This window comes from Brassica napus, unplaced genomic scaffold, assembly GCF_020379485.1.
Source record: "Brassica napus cultivar Da-Ae unplaced genomic scaffold, Da-Ae ScsIHWf_432;HRSCAF=663, whole genome shotgun sequence".
Lineage (NCBI taxonomy): Eukaryota > Viridiplantae > Streptophyta > Magnoliopsida > Brassicales > Brassicaceae > Brassica > Brassica napus.
In genome coordinates this window covers 1-25,850 of record NW_026016509.1, presented here as the reverse complement: position 1 = coordinate 25,850, position 25,850 = coordinate 1, and the positions used below count along the sequence as shown (strand labels likewise).

Below are 25,850 nucleotides of genomic sequence, written 5' to 3'. Positions count from 1 at the left end.
CAAGAATATCAAACGATGAGATCCAGCCGATATCAATCGACAGAACATCACCTGCCGAGACCGATGACAACAACAACACATCAATCGATATTTATTCCGGTCTGGTATATCGTTCTTACTTGTTAAATGGAGTCCTTTTGCTTTAGTTATCACCACAACATGATAGGCCATGGATTTTACCCACTTTTAGTCGTGGTTTATAAGTGTTTTAATAACTAATTACTATGTTGTAGAGTCTATTTAGTATATTTATAGGATCAGGAGTGCTTTGGAAGAAAGTGATGATTTTGGAGCATTTTGGAGACAATTGGAGAGAGCATCCGAGCTTACCATCGAGCAAGATCAACGGTCCACATTTTGAGATAATAATCGATCAACGCACACCTTTTGACATTGATCGAAAGCGAAGCGCGCAGAAGCCTATTTGGTTTCAGCAGACTTAGAGCCCAAGACTTCACCAAATTACAAGATTGCCCCTGGCGAGTTTTTAACCTAATATTTATAGCTTGCCAAAGTGTTTTAGGCAAAGTGTGCTTTCTTGTTTTCTTATTTTCACAGCAAAGGTTTTCTAGGATTTTAGTAGAGTTGGAGAGAAGATCCAAAGAGATTTGTGATTGAAACTCCCTTACTATCTATTATCTATTTATGCAGTTTTTATACCTTGTGGTTATGAATTGCTTAGCTATGTCTAAGTGGTTCTATATATAGCTAGGTTTAGGGTTTAAATAGGTTATGAGGGATTAGCCCGAACTGTAGATTGCTAAGTTGTGATATTCATCATTAGGATTGTCATTAATGCATGTTTATAGTTTAGCTAGCTAGGAGTTGTAGGCACAAATTAACACTTGAATCTCACCCTGAATCCGTCCTAATTGAGCTAGGATTGTTAGAGTAAGGTGAAAGCTAATCTAGTAAGCCTAGTGAGCATTATTAAACCCGCGCGTAAAGCTTGACTAAGAGCGCGTCGATCAATATTCCTAGATAATAGACGGAGCAATAGGTGTATCGATCGATATTCCTTTAGAATCATCGATCGACACTTAGATCTGGTCAATAGACAAACCTAGAAAGCGAACGCCGATCGGTTTGTTCATAAGAGCTCTATAATATCATGCATACAACTGTTAGGCATCTGTAGGAATTTAATCCTGATTACCTGAATATAAACCCTAAATCTAGCTATTTCATTTAAGTACCAAAAACCCATTCAAACCAATCGAGCAACTGCCTTGATCACAACCTGCTATTTACATTTAAACATAATCAACATAGCTTAATCACTCTGATTAGATTTATTATGTTCCGTAGCTCCTTGTGGATTCGATCCCTAAGTACTACAATTGAACCTCTTATTTGAGAGAGTAATTCACTGCTTAGGGTAATTTGAGTGAGATCACCAGGTCGGGGAGACATGAGGAAAGTTCCCCGGCTCCTGTTATTCCGCTTCAGTATGCAAAGATGACGAAGCTCGTCAAGACCGAATAACAACCTTTCCTCGCGAGCTTTGATCACAAGAGTCAGAAGATGTCTTAGAAAATTAGGGCACATCTGGGTAAACGAACCCAATTTTGAGAGTAAGTCAAGCACAAGCTCTGCAATCAGGAAAGCAAGGCCACAATCTTCAAAGTATGACCCCCTTTCTTTATCCGAATCAAAAGAAAGAGGGATGGGGGGATAATTGTTGGGCCTGATTTTGGTCGATCAGTTATTGGGATGGAATCAATCAAAGAGAGCGACCAGGCTTGATAGTTTATTTAAAACCGGCCCGTTGTCCAGAAAGAGACGAACTAGAGTTGGTCAATCCGAGATCCCGACGATCTCGAAACAGTTGAGTCAATCTCGGGATAATACATCTATAAGAAGATATAAGAAGAGAGAGGAAGACAGAGAACGGGACAAGTGAAACCCTAAAGTCTTACACCAAACACACCGACCTCGACCTCAAGCTCTCTTATTCTTTTCACCTTGTAATCGATTTTAGTTTCACTCCAATTGTATCTCGATCTCATTCAATCATTGTATTCAATCATATTAACTCAATAAAATCTATTTTTCTCAATCGGGATCTGATTACATCATTGTGTTATGACGATATTGTTACCCTCATCTTTTTTATTCCCTAATTGTACATTTAAACACTACCAAATACCTACTGTGGGTAGGATCCACATTAAGGTAATTTTTAATGATAAAAGGACAATTCTTTTTATTTTGCATCGCCTAAAACTAGTGGTTGGCTCCCTATGGAAGAGTGAGTTTACACTAAAACTATAATCTTATTGGTTCACATAATTTATCCAAATACCTTAAATGTTGTGTAAGGAGAATTGATCTTCTCTCTAACCATAAAACAAGACTAATGAATAATAGAAAGCGTAGCCGTCAACAATGACTTAGAAAACACATAAGTAGGGTTCAGAGTCTTCCAAGGGTATTATGGTAACTTGTGGTAACTTCTGGGCTTTAGTTGTTAATGAAATAAACTCGGCCCGCATTCTGGAATCAACGTCAACCGACACCAAGGGTGCACCATCGATCGAAATTCCATTCGTCTCGTTGACAGCTCTCTCTCGCGAGACAGACTAACCACTCCTCCGTAACACATGCATAAGTTTTGATCTAACCGTTTGATTGACCTCAAACCGGTGGCATTGGAAAGCTATTTTAAAGCTCTATCTTTGTTTTTTTAAAGATGGACTCATTCTCACCGTGGGAAGGTCTGCATTCATATCTAAACATCTGACACGTCTGTACAGCCCTGCACCTCAAAAGGTTCCAAAAGACTTCAAAATCACCACTTTCCTTCAAATCGTCCATTAACCTGAAATTATACTAAATAGACTCCTATATAGAATAAATATGTCTAAAAACATCTATATACCATGGCTAAAAGTGGGTAAAATCCATGGTATATCAACTCCCCAGACTTACCTTTTTGCTTGTCCCCAAGCAAAAGAAACGGCAATCTCTCTAAAAGAGGTTTGAAAACAGCAGGGACTCACACAATTTAAGAACTCATATCATCACCTCTACATTATTGCAAACCACATCAAATCAATCACAACTTTAGAGGTACTTTATATGCAATATCCTAGCATAACAACCAATTCCATATCAGCAAACAACTTAACTAATCATGTCTACCTCACTTCATACATATCAAATAAAGGTGTAGGTTTACCTTGGGAGTATCGATCACTGTGTTAGGGAAAAATACGCCGATATCATTTCCTCCAGCCTCCAGGCAGGACCCAGACCCCCGGGTCCCCGATACAGGAACGCTCCAGGTCCCCGCTAAAAGGAACCCTGGGACCAGTCCCAGGGACCGACCTCTCTTCCGAGAAATGGAAGATTTCCGATAAGGAGAACCTTCCATATTTCCGAATATGGAAGAGTTCAACCTAAATCAAACCGACTTCAAGGCGACTATATAAGGGCTCCTAAGTCCCAAAATCAAAGGATCGACTTCTCCAAGGCTTAGAGACTAGGGTTAGACAGCTAGAATTAGGGTTCTTACCTAATACTTTGTAACCTTGTTTACTCTCGCTTGTTCTACCTAATAAAACGTTTTTTGAAGACTATCTTCTTATTACTTTACCCAAATCCTCACGAAACATACAAACCTACTCAAAACAGATACGACTCTCTAGCTTATCCATCGTTCTGTGGTACTCTAAAAGAGCCTACACAAAAATCCCTTAACAGTTTGGCACTAGAAGGAGGGGAGTAATCTAACTACGTGATGATGGCGATGGATGAGCGCAACGAGCTATCCGAAGCCGTTCGAAGAAAAACCGAGCCCCAGGGGCTACCCGGCGACTTGCAAAGCCGAGAAACTAAACTACATCAAGCCCACGTCATATTCGGTTGGCTGGAGGCAGGTGATGTAAGCCAACCCGCCGTCAATACCAACAGTGTAGGGAACGACCCTGAAACCATCAAGTCGGAACACCCTGGGACCGACAAGATAGGTTTCACAGTCGAAGAACAAGAGAAGGTCTTGGTTCCACATCATGACGCCCTCGTCATCTCGCTTACTATAGCAAACTGTCTGGTCAAGAGGATACTGGTGGAGAGTGGTAGTTCTTGTAATATCATCTTCCATGCTGCATATCAAGGTCTAGGGCTGGAGGATAATGCCCTGATACGCAGAGTGACCCCCCTCTTCGGGTTAAGCGGAGAAATCAAACGAACAACGGGGGAAACCATCCTCCCTACCTACGCGGAAGGGGTCAGTTTACACACCAAGTTCCCGGTCGTTAACTGCCACTCTTCCTATAACGGGATCCTGGGCCGAGCATGGATTCACAGCATGGGGGCAGTCCCCTCAACTCTCCACCAGATAATAAAATTCCCCACACCCTGGGGCATTAGAGCGATTAAAGGAGATCAGGAAACCGCTCACCACTGCTACCAGGTCGCTCTAAAGAAATGGGCTGAGGTAGCTCCACCATCGCAAAGCACGCCTCAGGCTCCACATATGGTAGAACCCGAGATTGAAGATATGGATGACATGCCGTTGATCGAAGGAAACTCGACCCGTAACCTCAAGATCGGCTCCAAACTCTCCGAGGGGCTGAGAAGAATGCTGATAGAATTCAAGGCAGTTCTTTCAAGGCTGCGTCCTCCTCCTCGTGGGTGGCGAAATAAGAGGCTCGGTGTAGGGCGTCATCCAACGAGATAGTTCTCGTACCGCCAATTCTTCCCTGAATTTGGATGAGAACCAGACGCCATTCTTTAGTGCCGCGAGGGCAACGACTTCGTTCGGATGTGAGATCTTGGCCTTGATTTCTCGGGATTTGTTTATGTACGCTCTAAATGGCTCGAAAGACGCTTGTTTGAGATTCCAGAGATCTGCTTCGGCAACTCTGGTCTATATGAATTGTCGAGGGCGGCCCCGGTGAGGTTCTCGGCAAAGAAGCGGCAGCAACCTGCTTCTTTTTCGTCGTCGGTGAGGTGTGCTCTAGATATTTCTAAACGGAAGGCTCGTACATGGGCCTTCGGGTCTGTGTTTCCGGCGTATTCGGGGAATTTCAGTTTCCCGATGTGATGCAGCCTTACACTGGCGATTGTTTGAGAATGGAGTCCTCCTCGTTTCTTCGATGACCATGTCGATATCGGGAGAAGAACTGATAGCCATGTGCACGATCGCATGTATCCTTTTGAGCTCGGCATCGTTCCTTTCGATATAATTCTGAAACGTCCCAGTTTCGCTCGGGATCCCTAAGTCTTCCCTTTGGGGGTCGATATTGACGGGACCGCGAAGGTCGTGTCTCCGAGCTTGTTCCGTTAGGCTATCAAATCCTGCTTGATGGAAGGTTCTCATCGTGGATGGAGTTAGATTCTCGGAGATAGAATGGTTCGGTGGTGGGATCAGTGTCCTTGGCTTCCCCTGCCTTTTCGTTGATCCGTTCTGGAATTGGATCGGAGTGCTTCGTGGGCGTTGGGAGCCCAGTATTGATTTGGTCCAATCCACTGTAGCTTAAGCTTCAGTGGGTTATGCCTTGGGGCGAGGGTCGTTGTGAATTTTCTCCCATGTAGCGCCCAGATCGAGCGCTTGGGATCTCTGGAGTACCGAACAGTCCAGCGCTTTGAGGGTTGGACGTCGCTCTTAACGGATCGAGGGGCATTTGATTTCTTTCTCGAATGTTTGCAGCTCGATGCTCTGCGAGCCCCCTTTCGGCTTGATCCAGTCTGTTAGCAACAGATTGGTTGGCGATCCTTTGACTACGAATCTTGTCGATTAGAGTTGTCATCTTTCCTCGGAGTTCGGTTAGTTACCTCGAGTTTGGGCTAGAGGAGTCGGCGAAATCAGTCTGGATTGGGATCGGGTCAGGTCGTTGGAGGATGGTCTGTCTCCAGGGCGGTTCCAGACCCGAGCTCCAGCTCGTTCCGAGATTGATGTCTGATTGATTGGAAGAGATCCATCTTGACATGAAGTCTCGATTGGAGGGATTTGTTGCGTCGGGGCTGTTTCGGTCGCGTCGTTGGCTCCCGCTAACCCAATTGGTGTCACTCTGGTTCCCAAGTCGGGCCCGACAGGATTGATGTCATTGACCGTCAAAGGAGCTGTCCCAGTGGTCTGATTAGGATCCATAATCGCGCTTAGGAAACTTAGATCAGTTTCTTTAGCAAAGATGTTTTTCGTTTATCTTCCCCGCAGTTGGCGCCAAAATATAGAACCTAAAATCTACACTAAGTATTTGATAGTGATCGGGAGTTTGATCTAGGAAAGATAAAAGATGTAGGCAACAATATCTTTAGAACACAACGATGTTAACAGTTTCCATTACGCAAAAATGGACTTTATTGATGAATAGAATCGAATACAATAAGTTGAACTAGATCGAATTACACAAGTGAGATCGATAAATCTAAGAACGGGAAAAAACAAGGTCGATGTATGTGTGTAGCTCTCTCTAGGGTTTTCAATGTCTCCTTCTCCGTGTTCCTCCTTCCTCCTTTGTAGTAAGTCGATCCCGTGATATTCGTAACGGCTCACAGATCTTCGTCTCCTGTTCCGTGATCTCCGCGACCTCGGCGAGACCTCTTCGAACTCGTATTCTCGTTGTGGGCTTCAGCTCCCTAAGGCCCGTGTCTTTGGTCGTGGCCTGTTAGTATATGGACCAAAATTGGTTCCAACATTTGTCCCCCAGCCTCTTTTGATTTAATTGAAAATGGAAAGAGGCGGTTTATCATTTAACCCGAGTCTCTTCGCTTGATGACCGGTATCGCTTGGATTTGATTTGATGATGATTTTTGCCGCCGCTAGGGCGAAGACTAGGTCTTTATTGTTTTTCTCGAAAGCGGTGATAGAGCCGTTAAGGTGGCTTACATATACGTAGACGATCTCCGCGACCTCGGCGAGACCTCTTCGAAATCGTATTCTCGTTGTGGGCTTCAGCTCTCTAAGCCCCGTGTCTTCGGTTGCGGCCCATTAGTATATGGACCAAAATTGGGTCCAACAGTGACCACCTACTAGCGAGGCAGGAAGAGAGGGTAAATCAGAATTCATCTTTCTCAAATCAGGGATGATCTGGTGAGAAGCGCTGTGCATCCTAAATATACGCCCAACCCTTTCCTTTTTAAAGACAGAGAAAAGGAAATCGAATATTTCCAAATCTCCTTGAGAATCGTTAACAAAGGGTGACCGGCCTAGAATGAAGGAAATCCGATCCAGGAAGGAAAAACGCTACTCAGATCACGCTCCCGCCTTTTTCTGGTTCAAAGGATCCTAGCTTAAGAGACTTCGGTTCTCTTCAACAAGAACTCTCCCCAGCCTCATCGTCTCCAGAAAATTCAAGACGCTACTATCAAGCTCCAACTAAGTAAGTTGGAACCAATCCTTGCCCGGGTTCAGGACCGATGAAGCGGAGTCCTGCCTAAGGGGAGCCTGCTGAGAATGAGCAACCCCGGTTGACTTGAGTGCACAGGTTATTCCCCGAGTTCGATGACGAAATTGAACAATAAGGGGAAAACTGTTAGGGAAAAATAACTCGGTATCATTTCCTCCAGCCTCCAGGCAGGACCCACATCCTCGGGTCCCTGATACAGGAACGCTCCAGGTCCCCGCTAAAAGGAACCCTGGGACCAGTCCCAGGGACCGACCTCTCTTCCGAGAAATGGAAGATTTCTGATTAGGAGAACCTTTCATATTTCCGAATATGGAAGAGTTCAACCTAAATCAAACTGACTTCAAGGCGACTATATAAGGGCTCCTAAGTCCCAAAAGCAAAGGATCGACTTCTCTAAGGCTTAGAGACTAGGGTTAGACAGCTAGAATTCGAGTTCTTACCTAATACTTTGTAACCTTGTTTACTTTCGCTTGTTCTACCAAATAAAACGTTTCTTTAAGCCTATCTTCTTATTACTTTACCCAAATCCTCACGAAACATACAAACCTACTCAAAACACATACGATTCTCTAGCTTATCCATCGTTCTGTGGTACTCTAAAAGAGCCTACACAAAAAAACCCCTAACACACTGGACACATGGACTCTTACTCAAGCAAGTATCTGAACATACATGTAGTCTTATCTAGTTCATTTCTTCTCTCTCTTCTCACTTCTTCTCAGCCAATGTCTCCCTTTTCTAAAGGGTATCATTTTATTTTTTTAATTGACAGAGATAATTTGGACATGCTTCCATGAATCAAACTCTAATGGTTGTAGCCACTAGATCCTGTTCACTTCTTTTTGACCTTTATCTTTTTCTAGAATTTTAATGAATCAAGCTTTAATGGTTGTAGCCACCAAATTCTGTTCTTATCCTTTTTAAAACTGAAGGGGAGTGAGGGGGGAGTAGCGACACACATACTTTCTTACCTTCCGGACTTGCAGGAAGAATCCAATCCAATGTATACCAAGCCCGAAGACAAGCAGATTAAGCTCAATTAGGTTGGAGGTCAGCTTTGGTTCCTTCAAACAATATCAGCAAGTGTGGATAATTGGCTGGTGACCCGCTTTGGTATCTCTAGTACACTCTGCGGTCAATAAATCTAAGAATGGTGCTAGAGAGTGGTTAGATAATCCTTCTTGACTCAATAAAACTCTTTTGAAAACATTTTATAAAACTCATAGATAAAATAAATATCAATAAACCTCCCCCAGACATAGATTACACTGTCCTTAGTGTTTATCTAGCCGGAGTTTGGTGGGAAATAAATCATAAGTGCATAAGTAACAAGGTAGAACGATATACCTGCTCGCTGATGTTGATTATCAATCCACGTGTTTGAGTTTTCGTCGGCTGATTCTGGTGTGGTACTGTTGATTGATATCGATCTGGTCTCATCGCTCAGTAGGCCAGGAAATCGTCTCCACGGATCCTTTTTTTATATACCCAAAATAAAGCATAATATTAGTAGAACCTCCCCCTGACTTAAACAACACTGTCCCAGTGTTATACAGTCTAAGATGGTTGGAAGATAAACCATAAGTACTAAATTTAACAAGGTTTCGCGAGTATAACTGCCATTGATGTCAGTATCGCCCAACACAGTTAAGTGGCGATCGATACTTATGATGCTCTGTCGATCGATACGCTGGCCAGCAGTCGATCGATGCTGGTCCTAAACTCATGAACCTTGGATCTCTTTTTTTTTGCATAAAATTTGAAAACGAAAATCAGTAAAAATTAAAACTTAGCTTTAAAGAAAATACCTAATAGTGGGTTGCCTCCCACTTAGCGCTTATTTTTAGTCATTAGCTTGACTTCTAGAGATCTGAATCAGTCCGGATGAGAATGTGAACTTGCTCCAAAACAAGTGTTAGTGTCTCTCTTCCTTATCTTGTTGATGCAGTTGATAAAAGCTCTTGCAGAAACTTTCCCTTGCTCTCCTAGCTCTGGATCACATAGCACCCTAACCATGGTAACAGGTTCTGGACCTCCTCTGCAGCGCACTCTACACTCAAGATTTCCTTCTTGACATTGCGAAGAGACTAGTGACAGGAGATCTGCGTACCTTCTTCTTCTTTTTCTTCTTCCTCTTCCTAGTCCTTCCCCTAGACTTAGACTTTTCAGTCTTGGTCTGTTCTGAAATTCGGAGGGTGTCGATCGATGTGGATGGCTGAATGGCAATCGATTCTCTAGGTAGCCTGTCGACCGATGCTGCTGGCTGAATGTCGACCGATGGTGAAAATGGTTTTGCAGGCTCAAGACTCGAATCGACTGTACGTGCTGGATCTTCAAACATCTCTATGCATGAAATAAACTCCTCACTCTTATTCTTTTCAACAGGATCGTAGAAGAATCTTTCATCAACATTCGTCAAGCAAATCTTATTCTTCTTTAGATCACAAACTGCCCCTACTGTAGCCATGAATGCCCTTCCAGAAAGTAGAGAAGATGTCTTGCCTGATTTGATCTCCACGACAGGAAAGTCCACAGGGATAGTGCATTCCCCTATCTCCACCTTAACATTCTGGATCATTCCTGCTGAGTTTGCTTTGTACTTCTTGGTAGCACACTCGTAAGTTAATCTCGGTTATACTCCTCCTGTAAGTATATTACTTTGAAGCCTTCATTGTGGATATCATATAGTGACACCTTTATTCATTAGGCTCATTTGAATTTGATGTTGTTCTACCTATAGTATATGTCATGAGTGGAGGGAAGAAGTTAGAGCCCAACGTTTGTCAAAATTGCGTGATATGATCATTAGTCTATTATATATATATCATAGCAAACATTTTGTTATTCGTATTCTGAGTAATCTAATCCTTTTATTTGTCATAGGGTCCATACTCACTTAAAATGAAGGTTCCATCTTTAGTCCTAATAGCTCAACAGCGTCTATGGCCATGATGCTAACTACAGATCCAGTATCGCAGAGGTCATCTGGCAAGTCTTGGTCATGTATACAGCATGGAATCAGGAACTTTCCAGGATCTTGCTCCTTCTTCAGAGTCATCTTAGGTTTACGGATGACCTTGTTGAATAGCAGCTCAATGTCCTTATCTGTCTCTCTGCTCTCTCGGAAGAAATTACCAAGTCTGTACTTATAATATGCTTTCCCCGAAAGACATATCCTTAGGAACCCTCTTCACCCTCTTATTAAATTCATCAACTTCCACTTTGTTAGCTTCTCTCCTAAGGTGTTTGGGAATATAGGGTTTCCTAGATTTCACTTTCTTCCCACTTGTAATTCTTTATTCAGTTGCCTGCTGTTCCATGGAAGGTTCGTGTCCATCCATTTGGTGTCGATCGATATCTGGTTTATGTCGTCGATCGATACTTTCAACGAAAGAGGTTTCAGCTAGGATCGATTGCTCTTGCTCCGGTGCCTCTGCATGTTGCTGACTGGTCTCCTCTGGTGTCTTTAAACAAACTGATGTTTGAGATTGGTTTCGAGTTGCATTCAAGCGGTCTGCATCCATGCTTGGTAAACGCACTCGATATGTCAAAGGCGGGCATCGATTGCCGCTCGGCTGCTGTTGCCGTTCAGTGTTCACATCTTGTTGTCGATCAATGTTTTCCCTTTTAGAACAGTACAGGATGGGAGGATGAGGGTATCGTGCGGTGAAGTCTGAATGGATCTGAATTCGAACAGTTTTTTCGATCCCAAAAGTGGTGTCGATTGATGCTCGGCTGATGATGTCGATCGGTGCTCAGTTGTTGGTGTCGATCGACACCAGTACGAGCTTCCTATGGTCATGGAGCTTTCGACTAGAAACGCATCTTCTTCCAGCTGCTCCTGCTCGAGCACTTCCCCAAAGTCATTATCTGAGATGGTATCAACATGGTGCCTCTCACTTTCCACAGCTTTCCCTTTGACCATAGCTTCTTGCTTCTTCACAGCTTCTGCAGTCTGAGAAACCTGGGTATCCAGCATCATGACATGGACATCTAAGGTTTCAAATTTTCTATTCAGCTCTTTGTAGAGAACATCCAACCTCAGATTTAAGTATGCACTCGTCTCCTGCTGAATTTCCAGGACCTTCTCTATCATAGATTACATCGTTTATATATGGCCCTGATCCTCATCCTTCTCAACAGCATGTTCTACCAACGAGACTTCATGTACATAACCAATGTTGGCTTCAACTATCTTGTCACCATCTATTACAGCCTATCTCATCTTGTGCATATCCAAATTCTTGGAAACTTTTCTTGACACTCAGTTCTCAATCAATTCCTTAGCTTCCTCTAGGATCCTTGTCTCGAAGTTTCCTTCGCTTGCAAGATGCAGCCTTATATAATATCGCACATCAATACCCTTGCAAAACCTCTTCAACGACTGAATCTCTGTAAAACCATGATGTGGACAGTCCTTTTGGTATCTCCTAAACCTCTCCCAAGAGCTTTTGAAAGCTTCTCTAGGTCCCTGAGAGAATGGCCAAATCTCATCTCTTATCTCTTCAGCCTTTTCATCATAAAAAAATTTAGTCAAAAACGCAGTCCTGACATCATTCCAGGTAGTGAGAGATCTTGGTGGTAATTGCTTCAGCTATCTAATCGCATTCCGAGAAAGAGAATATTTGAACAGCTTATAGATGATGTAGTCTCAATATGATCCAAGGGATTTTCATGTGGAAGACCATGAAAAAGGTGCTAATCCAATAGAACCAGTATGCGGGTTTCATATTAACTCCTTGGATCGCTGGAGGTTGAATTGCATTCCTATTGGTATAGAACTGACTCGACAGGATCCATTCTGCCATCGTTCTCTGTCGAAGAACTCTATCAACCTCTGTAGCAGCAGATGTGTCAAGGATTACAGCCCTATGTGCATATACTTTATGACCTGCTGCATTACACATATGACCCTCAGGGTCATGCAGGTCTCCATTCTCATTCCTTGTCAGCACAGGAGCCGCGACCATGTTGTCTGTTCGCGGTTTGGTATCTATCGACGCTAGATTTGAAGTGTCGATCGTTGCTCTCTCACAAATGTCGATCGACGAAGAAGAGTTGGTGTCGATCAATGCTGCACGTTTCTCTTTGCGGGTCGTGCGTTCCAGTCGTGGTGGGTCTGAGAAGAATAGTAATTCCTCCTTGCTGCTTTTGGTACAATTGGGCATGTACCTGAAAAACAAGAAAAAACTTTTGTGAATAACTTAAAACAGTAAATAAAACCTAGACTAAACCTAATAATCAAGTCTAATGGCGATCAAAGCTCCCCGGCAACAGTCTCAAATTTGATATCACTCAAATTACCCTAAGGAGTGATTTGTACCCTCTCAAATAAGAGGTTGAGTTGTAGCACTTAGGGATCGAATCCCCAAAGAGCTAGGGCACACAATAGACTATAGAAATCAAGATTAAGCTAGGCAAACAGTTTATAAAACAGTAAATAAATGAATGCAAGGTGAACAAAGTAGTTGTTCGATTGGTTAATTGAGGTTGTAACCAATTAGGAGAAATAGCTAGACTAAGAGATTTATCAATCAAGAGATTCAATACTACAATCAAGGATGCTAAGGGTTTTATAGATTCAATTCTAGAACTCGATTTTAATAAGTAGCAATCCAGCTTTCGCATGCAATTGCTAATCAGCTGTCTAAGTCCTATGTTCCAGCTTTCGCGTGCGGACCAGAAGTCAAGCTAAATGACTATAACAAAGCGCTGAGTGGGAGGCAACCCACTATTAGGTAATTTCTTTCAGTTTAGTTTTGATTGTCACTGATTCAAGTTTTTATTTATTGTAGATCAAAAAAAAAGACAGATGAACAGTAACTACAGTTGTGTAGCAACCGCACTGTAGCAGATGCACTGTAGCATCGATCGACACTGTAGCAAGGAAATCGATCGACACTGTAGCAAAAAATCGATCGACACTGTAGCAAAAAACCAGGAGTTACTGTAGCAGTGTTACTGTAGCAGGACAGTGTTCATCGGAAAAAAGTTATGTTTTATTTGTTATGTTTTATTAGTTATCTTTTACTGACTTTTAGTGTTTTTGTTTATGATAGGTAAAAGGAAAAAGATCTTTTACTGACTTTTAGTGTTTTTGTTTATGATAGGTAAAAGGAAAAAGATCCAAGGAAAAAGAGTTGATATACAAGAAGCGATCGACGATAACAGGCCATTTTCGGTCGACAGAGCATCATGAGTATCGATCGATCGCCAGTTAACTGTCTCGATCGACGCTCACCATCAGTGATTAGGTATAACGTTTCACCTTGTTAAATATTGTCCTCATGTTTTATTTCCCTACCAATCTTAAAATGTATAACACGGGTGAAAGCGTTGTTAAAGTGTGGGGGAGGTTCTACTAAATATACTAAAGTGGATCAATCTGTCAACTATTCACACTTCCTGAGATTGTTTGAAGGAATCAAAGCTGACCTCTAACACTAACCCTGACACAACTGCTTGTCTTGGGGCTTGGTATACATGAGATTGGATTCTTTAAACAAGTCTGGAAGGTAAAGCCTTGTGTAGATTTATCACCTTTTATCTATCTATTTCGACCCTAGATTTATAGGTAGAGCTATTTATTTTCAAAAAAAAAACGAAAAAGAAGGAAAAAGAAAAAAATAATATACAAAAAAAAAATATATATATATAGGTGTTAGTTAGGTGGAATCTGAACAGGACTTGGTGGCTACAACCATTAAGGCTTGATTCATAAGGATTCCAACAAAAATAATTCGAACGGGACTTGGTGGCGGCAATCATCAAGGTTCGATTCACATGAATTCTTGGATATAGGTCAAAAGGAAGTGAACAGGACTTGGTGGCAACCACCATTAAGGCTTGATTCATGGAAGTCTGTCCAATGTTGGTCAATGATCTTGCAATATAAGCAGACTTTGACTGAAGAGAGAAATTAGTAGAGAGAAAAGATATGAACTAACTTTTACCTGCAGATCCAGATACTTGTTTGAAAATCCTTGCATCCTGTGATTGATGCTCCTAAGGTAAAGCTTGCACTTTTATTTATGCTAGAAATGAGGTTGGTAGAGGGGAATTTCAGGCAGGATTTGCTAAGTTCTTGGCTAGGTGAATTTGGTTGCTAAGCTAGGATATGGTATAATGTGCTTTTGTGATTAAGATTTCTTAGATGTGGATTGCAATATTGTAGAGTGATGATTCTAAGTTTTAAATCATGTGAATCTTTGCTGTTTTCAAACCTTTTTCAGAGAGACTGCCAATCTGTTTTGCTTGAGGAAAAGCAAAAAGGATAAGTCTGGGGGAGTTTATTTAGAGTGTTTACAGGCTCAGGGACGATTTGGAGGAAAGTGGTGATTTTGGTGTCTTTTGGAGCTTTTTGAGGTGCAGAACTGCACAGACGCGTCGGATGTCTAGCTATGGACTGTGACCTTCCCACCGTTAGACTGATCCCATATTTTCATACAAGATAGATCTTTGAGTTAGCTTTCCAATGCCACCAGTTTGAGGTCAAGCAGCATCCTGTAGCAGAGGTTATGCCCGTTTTTCTGAGGAGTGGTCAGTCTACCTCGCGAGAGGAAACTGCCGAGAAGAGGAACGTATGTCGATCGATGCAGCACTCTTGACATCGATCGATATGGATGCCAGAATGCGGGCCGATCATATTTTATGACCGACTGAAAGCCCAGAAGCAACCACAAATTACCAGAATACCCTTGGACGACCAGAAACCCTATTTATGTTATTTATAAGCCATTGTTGACGGCTACGCTATCTAAGCTTTCTTAAATTCATTGTTCTTAGTTAGGAGAGAAAGGAGGAACTCTTTCAGAGTCCTCCTGGAACTCAATTGTCTTTGGTTTTATATCTATTGCAATTTCATCTATTCTTTCTATGATTTATGTGACAAACTTCATGTCTGAATAGATCCACCTATTAGGTTTAGGGTTCAGATAGGTTATGAGGGATTAGCCCAAAATATAGAACTGCTAAGTTGTGATATTCATCATAGGATTGTTCTTACTGCTTGTGTTCTAGAGTCATGAACTAGAACCCTGATCTTAAAATCATTAGGCACAATGCCATCGCTTGGTCTTTTCTTTTCTCTGAACTGAATTCTATTGAGCTAGGATTGCTAGAACATACGAGAGTTGATTTAGGAACCCTGGTGGACACATATTCAACCCGATCGTAAAGCTTGCTATAAGTGATATCGATCGATGATCCAATAGATTAATCGATCGATATTGTGAAAGGTGTATCGATCGATATTCCTATAGAATAATCGATTGACACTTTCTACAGATCAACATGCGAGAGCTGAGATCTTAGATCTAGTGATAGATAATCTAGACAAGCGAGAGCTGGTACATTATTGTTATTGTTTGAGTTCTATAATATCTTGCAAACAACAATTAGCCTCTATATCATTATAATCATGATTACTTGAATAGAAACCCTAGATTTAGCAACCATCCTTCCATTAAACAACTCCTTGCCAAGCTGAACAATTGTCTTGTTCAACTTGTTGACTGCTTTATAAACTATTAGCCTAGCTTAATTATACAACTATTAGATCTAATTGGTTCCCTAGCTCCCTGTGAATTCGATCCCTCAGTACTACAACTCGGTCTGTTATTTGAGAGAGTATAAATCACTCCTTAGGATAATTTGAGTGAAATTAACCCCTACGAGGCTACATAGCCCGCTTCAATCAAGAGAAGGTGGCTATTCCCGAATGCAGCATCCCCATTGCTATCTCTGCCTTCAAGAGAGGCTTGCTCCCCGATCAGGACCTCAATAAGGAGTTAACCAAATACCAGTGCAAAACCATGGAAGACGTCCTATCTCGAGCCTGGGCAAAGGTAAAATGCGAGGAAAATGTTGCCAGCTGCGCTAAGGCACAACAAAAGCAAGATCCCAGGACAATCAGATCAGACCAAACCGAGCGAGACGAGAAACCCTCTCGAAGACTAGCCAGGGATTACGGAAATCGAAACCGGGGCAGATACCAGAACTGGCCGATCGAGAAGGCGGATGGGATGGCAGTGTCCACGTGGCCAGACATCTCTCACCTCTCCTTCTCAAGGCCGGAGCTGATCAGTGTTCTGAGGCAGATGGGCCAGCAGGTCAAGTGGCCTCAGAAGATGAAAGCACCTGACTCTTTCCGGAACCCTTGTTTCTGGTGCGACTTCTACCGAGACCACGGTCACAAAATGGAGGACTGCATCGCACTGAAGATCAAGGTCAACGAGTTTCTTAAGAAAGGACACCTCAGGGAGTTCCTTTCCGAGAAGGCCAAGAGCCATCTAAGCAAAGAGACAATAGGAAAGCCCACTGAAGCTGCTCCCGTCTCGCCACCTCGACAAGACCGAGTGATTCATGTCATATCGGGTGGTTCGGAGATCAGCGGCATAAGCCACGCAGCCGCGAAGAAAAGCACCTGGAACGCCAAGCCCGGCCTAGAGGCAGCCAAGCAAAAACGCATACTCCTAGGTACGGACGAAATAAGTTTCACGGCCAAGGAGCATAAGAAAGTTCTCACCCCACATCACGACGCCTAATAGACCATGGGATCTTACCCACTGTTAGCCATGGTTAATTAGTGTTTTAATAACTAATTACTATTATATAAAGTCTATTTAGAGTATTTACAGGTTCAGGTACGTTCTGGAGAAATATGGTGATTTTGGAGCCTTTTAAGGTGCAGAAATGCACAGATGCGTCAGATGTCTAGCTATGGATAGAAACCTTCCCACTGTTATATTTAGTCCATAGTTTGACACAAGATAGATCTTTGAGTTAGGTTTCCAATACCACCGGTTTGAGGTCAATCAGCATCTTATAGTAGAAGTTATGCCCGTTTTAATAAAGAGTGATCAGTCTGCCTCGCGAGAGGAACCTGTCAATGAGATGAAGATTATGAAACAGCATTGGTGTCGGTCGACAGTGATGCCAGAATATGGGCTGAGCATATTTTATGACCGACTGAAGCCCAGAAGCAACCACAAATTACCAGAATATCCTTGGCGACCAGAAACCCTATTTATGTTATTTATAAGCCAGTGTTGATGGCTGCACTATCTAAGATTTCTATTCTATTGTTTCTCTTAGGTTAGGATAGAATGGAGGAACTCGTTCAGACTCCTCCTGGAACTCCTTTGGTTTTTTTATCTATTCTATTACCGTTTTATATCTATTCATCTATGATTTTCTATGACAACTTCATGTCTAAATAGATCCACCAGTTAGGTTTAGGGTTCAGATATGATAAGGGATTAGTCCAAAATATATAATTGCTAAGTTGTTAGGATATCCATCAATTTAATTGAACTTACTGCTTGTGTTTTAAAGTAGCTTACTAGAATCATGTTGTTAGGATAATTAGGCGCAAGCGAGAGCATGGTCTATTGCCTGGACCATTCATATTGTGTTAGGATTGCTAGAGAAAGAAAATAGTTGATCTAGAAACCTAGTGAACATAGTTCAAACCTGGTCGCTAAAGCTTGCTAGAAGGATCGTCGATCGACAACTCGGTAGTTGTATCGATCGATGGTCTGAAAGGTGTATCGATCAACAGCTCATTGATAGCGTCGATCGACACTTTCTCAAGATCAATATGCGAGAGTTGAGATCTTAGATCTAGGAATAGGTAATTTAAACATGCAAAATTTGATAGATTATTGCTTAGTTTGAGTTCTAGAATATCCAACCTTAGTCTCTATACTACTATAATCCTGATTTCCTGAATAGAAACCCTAAATCTAGCAAACCATCCTTCCATCAAACCCCAATCAATCAATCGAGCAATTAACTTGCTCACAAATCTGTCTTTTATATTTAATCATTAAATCAACCTAGCTTAATCAAACTTAATAAGATTTAATTGGTTCCCTAGCTCCCTGTGAATTTGATCCCTAAGTACTACAACTCGACCTCTTATTTGAGAGATTATAAATCACTTCTTAGGGTAATTTGAGTGATATGAATTTGGCGCCGCTGGGGCGCTTTAATCACCATTAGATCTTGTTTAGTTAGATTTAGTCTTGGTTTTACTATTGTTAAAAAAACTGATAAAATATTTTCTTCTGTTTCAGGTATATACATCTTAGTACCAAGAACAACAATGAAGAGAGGATTTAGGGGTTCTTCAAAGAAGGAGCCTGCTGATTCACACACGATCCGTAAGTCTACGAGGGAAGTATCGATCAACACCCTCCAAGCAACAGCGATCGACAGCGTGGACCAGAAATCGATCGACAGGAACACAACCCCGAACCACCCGATATGACATGGATCACTCGGTCTTGTCGAGGTGGCGAGACGGGAGCAGCTTCAGTGGGCTTTCCTATTGTCTCCTTGCTTAGATGGCTCTTGGCCTTCTCGGAAAGGAACTCCCTGAGGTGTCCTTTCTTAAGCAACTCGTTGACCTTGATCTTCAGTGCGATGCAGTCCTCCATTTTGTGACCGTGGTCTCGGTGGAAGTCGCACCAGAAACTAGGGTTCCTGAAAGAGTCAGGTGCTTTCATCTTCTGAGGCCACTTGACCTATTGGCCCATCTGCCTCAGAACACTGATCAGCTCCGGCCTTGAGAAGGAGAGGTGAGAGATGTCTGGCCACGTGGACACTGCCATCCCATCCGCCTTCTCGATCGGCCAGTTCTGGTATCTGCCCCGGTTTCAATTTCCGGAATCCCTGGCTAGTCTTCGAGAGGGTTCCTCGTCTCGCTCGGTTTGGTCTGATCTGATTGTCCTGGGATCTTGCTTTTGTTGTGCCTTGCTTGGCTGGCAACATTTTCCTTGCATTTTACCTTTGCGCAGGCTCGAGATAGGACGTCTTCCATGGTTTTGCACTGGTATTTGGTTAACTCCTTATTGAGGTCCCGATCGGGGAGCAAGCCTCTCTTGAAGGCAGAGATAGCAATGGGGATGCTGCATTCGGGAATAGCCACCTTCTCTTCATTGAAGCGGGCTATGTAGCCTCTTAGGGGTTAATATCACTTAAATTATCCTAAAGAGTGATTTATACTCTCTCAAATAACAGGCCGAGTTGTAGTACTTAGGGATCGAATTCACATGGACCTAGGGGACCAATTAGATCTAATAGTTGTATAATTAAGCTAGGCTAATAGTTTATAAAGCAGTAAATAAATATAGCAAAGCAGTAAATAAAGCAGTCAACAAGTTGAACAAGACAATTGTTCAGCTTGGCAAGGAGTTGTTTGATGGAAGGATGGTTGCTAAATCTACGGTTTCTATTCAGGTAATCATGATTATAATGATATAGAGGCTAATTGTTGCTTGCAAGATATTATAGAACTCAAACAATAACAATAATGTACCAGCTCTCGCTTGTCTAGATTATCTATCACTAGATCTAAGATCTCAGCTCTCGCATGTTGATCTGTAGAAAGTGTCAATCGATTATTCTATAGGAATATCGATCGATACACCTTTCACAATATCGATTGATTAATCTATTGGATCATCGATCGATATCGCTTCTAGCAAGCTTTACGATCGGGTTGAATATGTGTTCACCAGGGTTCCTAAATCAACTCTCGTATGTTCTAGCAATCCTAGCTCAATAGAATTCAGTTCAGAGCAAAGACCAAGCGATGGCATTGTGCCTAATGATTCTAAGATCAGGGTTCTAGTTCATGACTCTAGAACACAAGTAGTAAGAACAATCCTATGATGAATATCACAACTTAGCAGTTCTATATTTTGGGCTAATCCCTCATAACCTATCTGAACCCTAAACCTAACAGGTGGATCTATTCAGACATGAAGTTTGTCACATAAATCATAGAAAGAATAGATGAAATTGCAATAGATATAAAACCAAAGACAATTGAGTTCCAGGAGGACTCTGAAATAGTTCCTCCTTTCTCTCCTAACTAAGAACAATGAATTTAAGAAAGCTTAGATAGTGTAGCCGTCAACAATGGCTTATAAATAACATAAATAGGGTTTCTGGTCGTCCAAGGGTATTCTGGTAATTTGTGGTTGCTTCTGGGCTTTCAGTCGGTCATAAAATATGCTCGGCCCGCATTCTGGCATCCATATCGATTGATGTCAAGAGTGCTGCATCGATCGACATACGTTCATCTTCTCGACAGTTTCCTCTCGCGAGGTAGACTGACCACTCCTCAGAAAAACGGGCATAACCTCTGCTACAAGATGCTGCTTGACCTCAAACCGGTGGCATTGGAAAGCTAACTCAAAGCTCTATCTTGTATGAAAATATGGGATCAATCTAACTGTGGGAAGGTCACAATCCATAGCTAGACATCCGACGCGTCTGTGCAGTTCTGCACCTCAAAAGGCTCCAAAAGACACCAAAATCACCACTTTCCTCCAAATCGTCCCTGAGCCTGTAAACACTCTAAATAAACTCCCTAGACTTATCCTTTTGCTTTTCCTCAAGCAAAACAGACTGGCAGTCTCTCTGAAAAAGGTTTGAAAACAGCAGGGATTCACATGATTTAAAACTTAGAATCATCACTCTACAATATTGCAATCCACATCTAAGACATCTTAATCACAAAAGCACATTATACCATATCCTAGCTTAGCAACCAAATTCACCTAGCCAACAACTTAGTAATTCCTGCCTGAAATTCCCCTCTACCAACCTCATTTCTAGCATAAATAAAAGTGCAAGCTTTACCTTAGGAGTATCGATCACAGGATGCAAGGATTTTCAAACAAGTGTCTGGATCTGCAAGTAAAAGTTAGTTCAGATCTTTTCTCTCTACTAATTTCTCTCTTCAGTCAAAGTCTGCTTATATTGCAAGATCATTGACCAAGATTGGACAGACTTCCATGAATCAAGCCTTAATGGTGGTTGCCACCAAGTCCTGTTCACTTCTTTTTGACCTATATCCAAGAATTTATGTGAATCGAACCTTGATGATTTCCGCCACCAAGTCCCGTTCGAATTATTTTTGTTGGAATCCTTATGAAGCAAGCCTTAATGGTTGTAGCCACCAAGTCTTGTTCAGATTCCACCTAACTAACACCTATATATATATATATATATTTTTTTTTTTATATATTATTTTTTCTTTTTCCTTCTTTTTTTTTTTTTTTAAAATAAATAGCTCTACCTATAAATCTAGGGTCGAAATAGATAGATAAAAGGTCATAAATCTACACAAGGCTTTACCTTCCAGACTTGTTTGAAGAATCTGATCCCATGTATACCAAGCCCCAAGACTAGCAGTTGTGTCAGGTTTAGTGTTGGAGGTCAGCTCTGATTCCTTCAAACAATCTCAGGAAGTGTGAATAGTTGACAGATTGATCCACTTTAGTATCTTTAGTACTATCTGCAATTAGTAAATCTAGAATGCTGCTAAAGAGTGGTTAGATAACATGCAAAAATCAAATAAGTTCATTATCCCCTTCTTGACTCAACAAAACTCTTTTGAAGACATTTTTATAAGACTCATGAACACACTAATATTAGTAAACATCCCCCCAGACTTAAAGTACACTGTCCCTAGTATATATCTAGTCGGAGTTATGGTGAAAAATAATCATAAGTACATAATTTATCAAGTAAGAACGATGACCTGCTCAGTGTCGATCGACACAATGAAGTGACAATCGATCGTTGTTGATTAAGTGTTGTCGACTGATAGCGACATGGTCTCATCAGTCGATGGCTAGAGCAATCATTCGACACAATGAAGAGACAATCGATTGTTGGATCTGAACTGCTGTCGATTGATATCGAACTGGTCTCATCGGTCGATATGCTAAGGAATCGTCTACTCGGATTTTTTTTTTTAAATAGCTAACTATAACACAAAATATTAGTAGAACCTCCCCCACACTTTAACAACGCTTTGACCAGTGTTATAGATTCTAAGATGGTAGGGAAATAAACCATGAGGACAATATTTAACAAGGTGAAACGTTATACCTGATCACTGATGGTGAGCGGCGATCGATCGATACTCGTGATGCCCTGTCGACCGAAAATGGCCGGTTATCGTCGATCGCTTCTGGTATATCAACTCTTTTTCCTTGGATCTTTTTCCTTTTACCTATCATAAACAAAAACACTAAAAGTCAGTAAAAGATCTTTTTCCTTTTACCTATCATAAACAAAAACACTAAAAGTCAGTAAAAGATAACTAATAAAACATAACTTTTTTTCCGATGAACACTGTCCTGCTACAGTAACACTGCTACAGTAACTCCTGGTTTTTTGCTACAGTGTCGATCGATTTTTTGCTACAGTGTCGATCGATTTCCTTGCTACAGTGTCGATCGATGCTACAGTGCATCTGCTACAGTGTGGTTGCTACACAACTGTAGTTACTGTTCATCTGTCTTTTTTTTTTGATCTGCAATAAATAAAAACTTGAATCAGTAACAATCTAAACTAAACTGACAGAAATTACCTAATAGTGGGTTGCCTCCCACTCAGTGCTTTGTTATAGTCATTTAGCTTGTCTTTGGAGATCTGATTTAGTCCGGATGAGAATGAGAACATGCTCCAAACAAGTCTCAATGTCTACTCTCTGAAGCTTTATCATTCTTGTGTGAAAGCCTCCTCCATAGACTCCTCTCTTTTGTCTATCATCTCAGCAATAAGGAGTGCTCGAACCTTTGCAAATGGCTTTGAGAAGCATCTGCTGCGCACTCTGGATTTCCTGATACCATCTGAGAAGCGAGGAATTAATGATACTTGAGGACCGTCTTTGATCCTTTTTTCTTCTCCCAATTCCTCCTCTTCTTCCCCCATACTTGTCTGATCGCGTAGTGGTATCTCCATCCCTAAGATTTTCACATACATCGAATTCTTTCTGTTATGATATGCGCCTAGTGTCGATTGACGATGAAGTGGTAGTGTCGATCGATGGTGAAGGTGTAGTATCGATCGATGGTGAAGTGGTAGTGTCGATCGATGGTATCTGGTCGGTGTTGACTGATGATGCTTCTGCTGGGTCCTTATCGACTTCATCTCTAAATCGCAACCCTCTCTGAGAAGCTTCTACGTGCTGATGATCAGCCAATACCTTATTGTAAGAACTGAACTGCATACTTCAATCAGGTGGAATAGGAGATTCAGCTTCAAATACAGCGGATGGAACCACAATCTTCACAGGATCATGTATCCTCTTCACTCTTTTGTGAAACCCAGCAGCTTCTTCTGTTCAGATAGGTGGTCTCTGATGTTTAGGGACAGTAAGGTGTCTAGCAATGGGTATCGATCGATATTAGGTGGGTGGTGTCGATCGATAATTGGTTGGCGGTGTCGATCGATGTTGGGTGGGTTTTGATCGATGATGTGAATTTTTTGTCGATCGATCTCAGCAGGTTGGTGTCTATCGATGCTAGCCTTTGAAGTTTCCAGATCTCCTCTCGAAGTGTGTTAATCGTCATCAAGCTTCTTCTCTGAATTCTGATCCATCTCCTCAAGCCATTCCTCCAGCTCTAAGAAGTCTTCCATAGGGGCTTCTTTTTCTACATCGTCGATCGATGTTGAGGTTGTACCCTTGGTAGACGTTGAGGTTGTGTCTTCAGTACCAGCTTCCTCTACTCTGCTCAGCTCTCCAGACACATGTTGTTCATCCCTTTTTGCCATAATGTTGTCGAGCACCTGTATTGGAATCATATACTCCTCATCTAACGATGCCAAGAACCTGTCCCATTTATCATTTTTCTCCGTTTCTTGAATTGCTTCAGCATCATCAAGAAATTTGTAAAGGGAGGCTCTTTCAGTGTCATCCTAGCTGGTTAGATATCCTGGTTGCAGTTGACTGAACCATCTGAATGCATCCCCAGAGATAGAATAGGGGAAGATTTTGCAGAGCATGTGGTATTCAGACACTTCATTCTGCTCACTCCTTGACACGAGATCCTCAAGCTCCTTGATGTGGTTTCTGGGGTCTTGGTGAGGAAGGCCCTGGAAGGGGTCTTGACCTACCCAATCATACCACTCTCGGCTCAGGTCAAAGTCATTCATCTCAGCAACATCAATCACATCGGGGATCACAGCACCCTGAGCATTAATTAACTGTCCTGCGCAGTTGCGAGTGCGACCTTCTTCGTCTCTTAACATCCCATTCTCATCGACCTTAAGAATAAGCACTTCCACCTTCTCTACCTCCAAACAAGTGGTGTCAGACGGCAGATGAATAGTGTTGATCGACGGTTGATAAGCAGTGTCGATCGACGGTTGATGGGCAGTGTTGATCGACTTCAGGTGATCAGTGTCGATTGACGTCAGGTGAACAGTGTCGATCGATGTTGGGTGAACAATGTCGATCGACGTCAGGTGATCCGTGTCGATCGACATCAGGTGAACAGTGTTGATCGACGATGGTTGAACATTATCGATCGACGTTGGATGAACAGTATCGATCGACGCTTGGATTTCTACGCTGCCAATCGCTGCTTGGAGGGTGTCGACTGCCCTCTTAGACTTATGGATCACGCGTTCCAAATCCAGTGGCTCTACTAGTAAGAAACCTTATTCCCTTGCTGCTTCTGGTACTCATATGTATGCAATAGTAAAACCTAGACTAAATCTAACTAAACAAGATCTAATGGTGATCAAAGCTCCCCGACAACGGCGCCAAATTTGATATAACTCAAATTACCCTAAGGAGCGATTTATACTCTCTCAAATAAGAGGTCGAGTTGTAGTACTTAGGGATCGAATTCACAGGGAGCTAGGAACCAATTAGATCTAATAGTTATATGATTAAGCTAGGCTAATAGTTTATAAAGCAGTAAATAAATATAGCAAACCAGTAAATAAAGCAGTAAACAAGTTGAACAAGACAATTGTTCAGCTTGGCAAGGAGTTGTTTGATGGAAGAATGGTTCCTAGATCTAGGGTTTCTATTTAGGAAATCATGATTATAATGATATAGAGGCTAATTGTTGCCTGCAAGATATTATAGAACTTAAACAATAACAATAATCTACCAGCTCTCGCATGTCTAGATTATCTATCAATAGATCTAAGATCTCATCTCTCGCATGTTGATTTGTAGAAAGTGTCGATCAATTATTTTATAAGATTATCGATCGATACACCTTTCACAACATCGATCGATTAATTTATTAGATCATCGATCGATATCGCTTCTAGCAAGCTTTACGATCGGGTTGAATATGTGTTCACTAGGGTTCCTAAATCAACTCTCGTATGTTTCTAGCAATCCTAGCTTAATAGAATTCAGTTCAGAGAAAAGACCAAGCAATCGCATTGTGCCTAATTATTCCAAGATCAGGGTTCTAGTTCATGACTCTAGAACATAAGCAGTAAGAACAATCCTATGATGAATATCACAACTTAGCAGTTCTATATTTTGGCTAATCCCTCATAACCTATCTGAACCCTAAACCTAACAGGTGGATCTATTCAGACATGAAGTTTGTCACAAAAATCATAGAAAGAATACATGAAATTGCAATAGATATAAAAAAACCAAAGACAATGGAGTTCCAGGAGGACTCTGAAGGAGTTTCTCCATTCTCTTCTAACTAA

The 25,850-nt window shown here is 41.8% G+C and overlaps 1 protein-coding gene across 1 annotated transcript; it reads left to right on the top strand.

The window, feature by feature from the left end:
- The first annotated feature begins 16,168 nt into the window (after nt 1–16,168).
- On the top strand, nt 16,169–16,900 carry LOC125603939. The gene has a single exon (XM_048774633.1). It carries the CDS (start codon nt 16,169–16,171, stop codon nt 16,898–16,900), a length of 732 nt encoding a protein of 243 aa, XP_048630590.1.
- Nucleotides 16,901–25,850: the final 8,950 nt, after the last annotated feature.

Bases quoted from the DNA above. Each gene is read 5' to 3' on its own strand.
- LOC125603939 (XM_048774633.1), top strand. From the start codon at position 16,169: ATGGAAGACGTCCTATCTCGAGCCTGGGCAAAGGTAAAATGCGAGGAA.